Genomic DNA, 8,019 nt, shown 5'->3' on the forward strand with positions numbered 1-8,019 from the left:
AATACGTTAAAGGTTCTCCAAAGCCCCTGCTAAAGGCTAAAGAGTTTACTAATGATGTCGGGAAGCTGCAGAGAAGTCTTCGCAACTACAGAAGTACAAACAAACTTTCGCTAGGGGACCAAAGGAAGATAACAAGACTTGTCGAACATCTGAATAAATCCTAACTTTCTATCTACCTACGTATCTTCCAATGGCTTGTTTGGTTGTTGTATTGATTATGTCTCTGTCCGTTATTTCGGCCAATGTTAATGGTTGTCACGATTCATTAAAACGTGTAGAAACCCATAGCTTCTTAAAATTGCTCAAATCGGATGTCTACTTCTTACAAGAAACGCACGCCTCCACAGCAGATGTCAAAACGTCGTAACGTCTAAACAATAAAGAAACGCGCAATCCGCGGCCAACAATAAACACAAACTTCGCGTCACGGATGACGTCACATATAATGTCCGTAGATGACGTCATAATACTCATAGCAAGTGCGCATGCGTACTTAGTTTCGGACATACCGCCGCGCGGTGTATTGATCATGGACGAATCGTCGCGGCTTCTGAATGAGTCGCCCGTATTTGGAACGGATTGGAACATCCTCCCCACCTTGGTCTACTCGCATTCGACCAACACTATTGTTCGCAAAGTCCTCCCCACCGTGGGGATTGCGCATAATGACATTGTCCATATTCTCGCTATCGTCTGTACATGTATCTTCGCTATCTCGACCAGTACTTTCATCAGGAGCATTTTTCTCATTTTCAACGCGAGATCTGAGATCACTAACATAGCATGGGTTTGGAGTGGAACTGGAGCCAGTTTCGCTGCTAAGATCAGCTTTGCCACCCGCCACCGCCTCTAAGTGGTGTTATCGTTGAATCGGTCTCTTTAGTACGCCCTTTTTCGTCCTTACTGCGACGGTCCTGCAGATTTCATCCTTTCCCATATAGACTTCATCCACCCGTCCTAGCAGCCAACTTCCTCTAGGTGTACGATCCTCAGATATCAGCACGATACTTCCAACTTCTACCAGTGGCTTCTCAGTTTCCCACTTTTTCCTCACTGTAAGACTTGGTAGATATTCGTTTTGCCATCTCTTCCAGAAGTGATTGGCTAACTTCTGTCTATACAAGTAGCGCTGCGTCACAATTGTATCAGCTGCCTCCCATGTTTCTTCTGCTACATCTGGTATTCCCATTAGCGGCCTTCCCAATGCAAGATGAGCTGGCGTTAGAGGTTCCAGATCTCTACTATCATCACTTATGGTTGTCAACGGTCGAGAGTTGATCGCAGCTTCAACATCTGTCAAGACTGTGTACAGCTCAGTGTATCTAAGAAGTGCCTTCCCTAACACTCTCCTCAATGACTCCTTGACTGACCGAACTAACCGCTCCCACCAGCCACCTCGCCATGGAGCTCGCTCAACGATAAATTTCCATTCTATCCCCTTGGCAGCTAACTGCGTAGTCAAAGCATCTGTATCCAACTCTGTTTCTTTGATGCTATTTGCCCTAACGAAGACCTTTTTGATGAAAGATCCTGCAGACTTGAATGTTCGCGCATTATCAGACCACATTGTGTTGCAGATCCCTCGGCGGTTAACCATTCTCCTAAATGCCTGAAGAAACTCGTCTGTTGTTAGTCGATGAGTCAACTCTAGATGTACCATCCTCGACGTCGCACAGGTGAAGAGGCAAATATACACCTTCTCCGGCTTGTCTTTTCCACGTACCTCGAGTACGTACAACGGCCCAGCAAAATCTACACCAACCACGGAGAAGGCAGGCGAAAAAGACACTCTATCTGAAGGAAGCGGCGCCATCTTCTGTTTGGATGGACATGCTCTTCGTACTTCACAGATAAGACATTTGTTTAGAATCCTCTTGACATCCCTCCTGACCTGAGTTACCCAAATCTTGCTTCTCAAGTTGGTTACAACTGTTTCAGATCCTGCATGCATGCACTCCTCATGCATGTCCATGACTATTTTGTCCACGATTGGATGGTTGTGCGGAAGTATCACTTGGTGCTTGGTCTCCTCTTTCAACTCCGAGTTCTGTAACCTGCCGCCTACTCTGAGCACTTTGTTGACTTCGTCAAATTTGGGATCCAATTTAAGGATGCGACTCTTCCTAAGAACACCTCTGTTCTCCAATGTCTGGATTTCGTCTTTATATGTGCTCCTCTGAATGTGGCGATACCAGTAGAACTCTGCCTTTCTGATATCTTCAACGTTGAGTGTTGGTATCTTTCCTGCTGTATTTTCATCATCCTGGATTCTCCCCCTCCACTTTTGTATGACCCAAAAGACTCTCGCTGTCACTCGGGTAAGCTTGTTCCATGAACCATATCTGCTAGCATCTATTGGCGCATCCTTGGGAGGCTCCTCAACGATGGCCACATTGGACCTCGTTGTTGTCTTCTTCTCCTCTAGATCTTCACTCGACTCATCTGACAACTTTCCCTTGGGCCACATATCTGTCGACAATGGTAACCACTGAGGTCCACTCCACCATTCCTCACGATTGACTAAGTCTTCTGCTGGCAATCCACGAGTCAGCAAATCGCTAGGATTATCTTCTCCTGGACAGTGTCTCCATAACTCAGGTTCCCAAGTCGTTTGGATTTCCTCCACTCTATTAGCTACAAACGTCTTCCAGACATGACTAGGCTTGCGTATCCAAGCAAGTGTTACTGTATCGCTGTCCACATTGTAACTCTGTCTATGTTTCTTGATAGTGACTCCTTGACGAACTTAACTAATCTTGTATTTACTACAGCTGCTAGAAGTTCAAGTCTAGGTAGTGACACTTTTTTCACTGGCGCTACTTTTGACTTTGACATCACCAATCTTGTTGCGGTGTACCCATTCTGGTCTACCACTCTGATGTATACCGCTGCTCCGTACGCCTTCTCTGATGCGTCTCCAAATCCATGAAGTTCGATGCTTGAGATTTCTCCTAGTCCCAGGGGTAAACATCGGGGAATCTCCAATTGATCCAACTCCTTCAGCTCTCCTTTCCATATGCGCCATTTCTGTGCTGTTGTCTCATCCAATGTATCATCCCAGCCTAAACCCTTCTGCCATAACTCTTGGAAAAGCAACTTTGCTCTGATGACATAAGGTGATAGCATTCCCATGGGATCAAATATTTTTGATGCGATACTTAAGAGACTCCGTTTTGTTTCAGGATCCTCCAAGTCAATCAAATTCTTCACCGTTGGGAAGCGGAAGGTGTCATCTGACGTATTCCATGGAATTCCTAGTGTCTTTAGTGACTCACCCGTGCTCATGTCAATCACAGCGGATGGAGCTCTATCCTGAGGTTCTATTTGTTCCATAACTTCTTTGGAGTTACTAGCCCACTTGGTCAAATCAAAACCACCATCTCTCATCAAATCCTTTAGATCTGTCTTCAGGTCTAAAGCTTGTGGGACTCCAGCTGCTCCCGACAGGCAGTCGTCAACATACATATTGTCTTGGATCTCTCTTGCCGCTTGCGGGTAAACCTTCTCAAGCCTTCGAGTGTGATGCTTCACGGTCGCCATGGCAAGAAATGGACTCGCATTTACCCCAAATGTGACTCGGTTCACTCTGTAGATCTCTGGAGGCCGGTCTGAGTTCCCATCTCTCCATAGGTATCGATGCACGTCACGATCCTCCTCTCTTATCTTGATTTGAAGAAACATCTTCTTCACGTCTGCCATCAATGCGATGTTGTTCATACGAAATCGCAGCAATACGGCGACAAGGTTTGGCTGTAAGGCGGGACCTTGGTGTAGGCAATCGTTCAATGACACGCCATGCTTATCACGTGCCGATGCATCGAATACGATTCTTGTCACGGTTGTAGTTTTATCCTCTCTTACTACTGCATGATGAGGAAGGTAGTAGACAGTCTTGGCCGGATCAGCGTCACTCTTGACCTTTTCCGAAAAACCCATGTTTTCATACTGCTCTATCGCTTCCTTGTAGTTCAAACTGCTTTGATTGCCAACTTTTAATCTTCTTTCGACTGACTCCAATCTCCGCAGCGCCTGGCTGTAATTATCCTTCAATTGTGGACAATTCTCTTTCCACGGTATCCCAACCGTATAACGTTCTCCATCAAAAGACAGGCAGTCCTCAAACGTCTTTATAGCATCCCTATCTTCAACAGACATTTTCGCGCATTGGTCATTCACAATACCAATAGATTCCAACTCCCAAAACCGTTGAAGCTCGAATGCGACATTCTCCGTTTTGGTGGCGACAAACATGGACGTAGTAACTGGCGCTTTCTCCTGGGAACCAGCGGGACCACAAAGTACCCATCCAAGGCTGGTTTTAACTGCAGTAGGTGTTCCTGGGGGTCCCTTCCTAACAGTTCCGTCTACCAGTAGGTAATAATAGTCGGCTCCAATCAAGACATCAATTTCTCCATCGAGCGGATATGATTCTGCAAATGCAAGTCCTCTCAGGTGTTGATATCTCTCAACTCTCACATCAACCAAGTCCAGTTTTGCACAAATCTCTTCGATGGCCAGGACTTCAACTTGAACATCTGCAATTGACAGCTTGATTTTCGGCATACTTTTCGTTTTACTAGTCTGTCCTCCTAGGGTTGCAATGCTCAAGAGTTCATTTGGACCAGTAATCCCCAAAGAGTCGACAATCCGTTTTCTAACATATGATCTTTGGCTACCAGGGTCTAGCAACACTCGGACTGGAACTCTTGATCCATCCTCGGTAATCACAGTTGTCTGTGCAGTCTGTAACAACACCTCAGTAGTTTTTGATGGACCTGTCGCAACAAATCCACTGATGGTCACGTTCTTCTTGTCGCTTTCCTGAGATTTATTGTGAAGTAGACGATGATGTTTTCTTCCACATCCGTCAATGGGGCAAGTCGGCGAATTGCAGGATTTAACTGAATGGTTGAAATTCATTACTCTCAGGCAGTTGTAACAAAGCTTGTTCCGCTTTGCTAAATCCCACGTTCGTTGACTGTCTTCTTCTTGGCTTCTTTACAGTCCCAAGCCTCATGTCCGCTTCTAGTGCAAAACCCGCAACTGATGCTCCTTGTGCCGCCAAGAAGTGCTGATGCTGTTAATTCTTTGCTCTTGTTACCCGTATGATAACCCTGGTTATACCTCGACTGTTTCCCTGGTCCATGCTGTTTATCAACTGGCTTGTTCCCAGCTGATGCTCCTGAAGTCCTCTCCCTTGCTTCCTTAGACAAAACCTGGTTATGTAGGAACTGGAAGATTGAATTGACTGTGATATCATCATCATCAATATCTGCTGTGTGTAACTCCCATTTCTCTGTAAGCTCTGGACTCATCTTCATTTCAAGCAGCGGAATTACCAGCATTCGAACGTTTTCATCTGTTGAGTCAAATCCCATGGCTTCCAAGGCACGCACCCTATTCTGTAGCAAGTCGTGGAGTTCGCGCAGTGACGTAGCTTTCTCAGAATCCTTACAGGTTGCTGTGACAATGGACTTCACCAGTGATGAGACGATCTGACGTTTGCGACCAAATCTTTGACAGAGTACCTTTACTGCATGTTGATAGTTGACTTCTGTCACTTCAAATCCCTCTATAGATTTTAAAGCAGCTCCTTTCAAGGATGATCTCAAATAAGCAAACTTCTGTACACCAGATAATCCCTCATTTGCATGCACTGCACAAGTGAACAAGTCCCAAAACGCAGTTATATCTCCATTAAACGTAGGCAAATCCAATTTTGGCAGCTTTATTGCCCCTGCATTCCTGCTTCTGCTTGTTAAGTGGTGTACACTCTGATCGGATGAGGAACTTGACCGTGAAACTTCTGCTTCAACTTCTTTTATATAGCTCGTCGCTTTATCATCAACACGCCTAAATTCCCGGTGAAACATGCTTATGTTCTGACACTCATCCTCTACCTCTTCTTCTGACAAGATATCTAAAATGTCACTTCTGACCTTGAAGTATTCTTTCTTGAGTTGTCGTAATTCCTGCAGTCTAGATTCTACAACTACGACGTTTCCTGTTCCCAATGTGAGCTTCAGGACATCCTCTTTGATTTGCTCAAAATCAAGACGAAATATCCTCTCGTGTCTCCTCATCAGAGAAGCAGGTGGCGCTGATCCACTCTGACTTTCACGATCGTCGGCTTCACCCATGCTATGTGTTTTACTCAGATTCTAGTATACTAAAACTGTCAGTTCTCAAATCAAATGAAGATTTATCATCAGATGATTCTCCTTTCACTTAATAAATGTCACTTCCTGCAAATAACTTGACTCAATGTTATTCAACGGCAATTCACTAAATGTCACTCAGTCAATCCCATATATATTCTAATATAGGCACACAAGTCTCTTTTGAAGGAATGACGGAAGTTCACTATTTCGAGAATTATAACACAATACCGCACATGTATCGACAATTATGAAAACTCGACGTTCACTGCATGCTCTCAAAATATAGCTTCTTCATAAATAAAAGTCCAATTGACTACTATTATGACCCTATATCTTACTCTATAAAATGCAGTGGTAATATTACTGAATCAACATGAACGTTTAGGCCTACTACAATTAATAAGTATCCAATCACAATTCAATTTCAGCTCACTTTACGCATGGACATACAGGTACCATTTACACTGTACGCATGGTCTGACTATAGTTCGTACAACTCTTTAATATGTACTTGTTTTAACAAACAAATGCTGCAATTTTTGGTCTTCATTGACACACCCTATTTGTGACAACAATCCTGACGACAATGACAACGTAAGGTGACCAAGTTTCTTTGAACATGAATCTTTTATCTATTCAAATTCATCTATATCTGCCACTAGTCCAAGAGGCTCGCAATTAGCCACTTTTCAATCAATTTACCAAACTATACCGATACCAATATGTATCCGGTCGGAGAGACCATGTCGGAGAGACCATGTCGCAGCCCGTAGCCGGCGGAGGACAAAAAAACAACTATACGTGGCGGATATAGTATAAAAAGAATACAATTCACAAATCATTTAATTGACATTATATACACATTACACATACACATTACACATTACTCACGTAAAGGCCTCGCGTGCTAGCTTTATAATTAAGCGGAAAAATGCGGTATAATGCGGTTAGGCGGCGCAGGATGTTCTTGCGTTAAAGATTCGCCATGTTGTTCAAGTGAGGTTTTGTACCGACGTCAAAACGTCGTAACGTCTAAACAATAAAGAAACGCGCAATCCGCGGCCAACAATAAACACAAACTTCGCGTCACGGATGACGTCACATATAATGTCCGTAGATGACGTCATAATACTCATAGCAAGTGCGCATGCGTACTTAGTTTCGGACATACCGCCGCGCGGTGTATTGATCATGGACGAATCGTCGCGGCTTCTGAATGAGTCCCCCGTATTTGGAACGGATTGGAACAAGACCTACAGTAAAGCCCGGTCTACACTAGCCAACATGAACCAACAAATGTTGGCCAACATTGGCCAACATCGTGTTGGGCCTTGTTGCAGAGGCATGTTTGCTATTGTTTGCCAGTGTGGACGGGTCCAAAAACAAGTGAAAACATCAGCCAACTTGTTGGCCAATGTTGGCCTATGTTAGGCCATGCTACTTCTGAACAACATGTTGGTTGGTGTTGGGCAATCAGCAGCCAATCAGGGAACAGATTTGGATCATGTGATGGAGCTACTGGGACAAAATGGCAGCCTCAATGAAAGATAGAGAATGGCAATTTCAAGAAATTGAACACTTAATTTCAGAATACGAAAAGCTTCATCCATCCGCAGGAAATTCTTGAGGCTTTTGAAGTCTGAGGCCATTAACTCTTGAAGGAGGCAGTGATAGGCCCCATCATGCTTTTTCCACAAGTATGGCTTTTGTCAGTTGCGGCGGCGACGGGGGTTAATCACAACTGAAAGAATTGCTGCTGAAGCACCTAGGCATGCTTTCTTCCTGTGGTTCTCCATTGTTTTAAAGAAAAAATGAAGAGAAATGACTGATTTTCCCTCCAAATTGCCCTCAAGTTCAT

The 8,019-nt window shown here is 44.3% G+C and overlaps 3 protein-coding genes across 3 annotated transcripts; all 3 read right to left on the reverse strand.

Annotated features, from left to right (window-relative positions):
* Positions 1 to 859: 859 nt before the first annotated feature.
* Positions 860 to 2,467, reverse strand: LOC135492958 (uncharacterized). Its single transcript, XM_064779706.1, has one exon. It carries the CDS (start codon positions 2,465 to 2,467, stop codon positions 860 to 862), a length of 1,608 nt encoding a protein of 535 aa, XP_064635776.1.
* A 215-nt stretch (positions 2,468 to 2,682) lies between these two features.
* Positions 2,683 to 4,920, reverse strand: LOC135492959 (uncharacterized). Its single transcript, XM_064779707.1, has one exon. The coding sequence runs from the start codon at positions 4,918 to 4,920 to the stop codon at positions 2,683 to 2,685; it is 2,238 nt and encodes a 745-aa protein (XP_064635777.1).
* A 38-nt stretch (positions 4,921 to 4,958) lies between these two features.
* LOC135492961 (uncharacterized) lies at positions 4,959 to 6,140 on the reverse strand. Its single transcript, XM_064779708.1, has one exon. The coding sequence runs from the start codon at positions 6,138 to 6,140 to the stop codon at positions 4,959 to 4,961; it is 1,182 nt and encodes a 393-aa protein (XP_064635778.1).
* Between the last annotated feature and the right edge of the window lie 1,879 nt (positions 6,141 to 8,019).

The sequence above is a fragment of the Lineus longissimus genome, chromosome 8 (genome assembly GCF_910592395.1).
Source record: "Lineus longissimus chromosome 8, tnLinLong1.2, whole genome shotgun sequence".
Taxonomy (NCBI): Eukaryota; Metazoa; Nemertea; class Pilidiophora; order Heteronemertea; family Lineidae; genus Lineus; species Lineus longissimus.

What these genes read in the sequence shown, in the direction of transcription:
- LOC135492959 (XM_064779707.1), bottom strand. Translation starts at nt 4,920, where the DNA reads ATGAATTTCAACCATTCAGTTAAATCCTGCAATTCGCCGACTTGCCCC.
- LOC135492958 (XM_064779706.1), bottom strand. Translation starts at nt 2,467, where the DNA reads ATGTGGCCCAAGGGAAAGTTGTCAGATGAGTCGAGTGAAGATCTAGAG.
- LOC135492961 (XM_064779708.1), bottom strand. Translation starts at nt 6,140, where the DNA reads ATGGGTGAAGCCGACGATCGTGAAAGTCAGAGTGGATCAGCGCCACCT.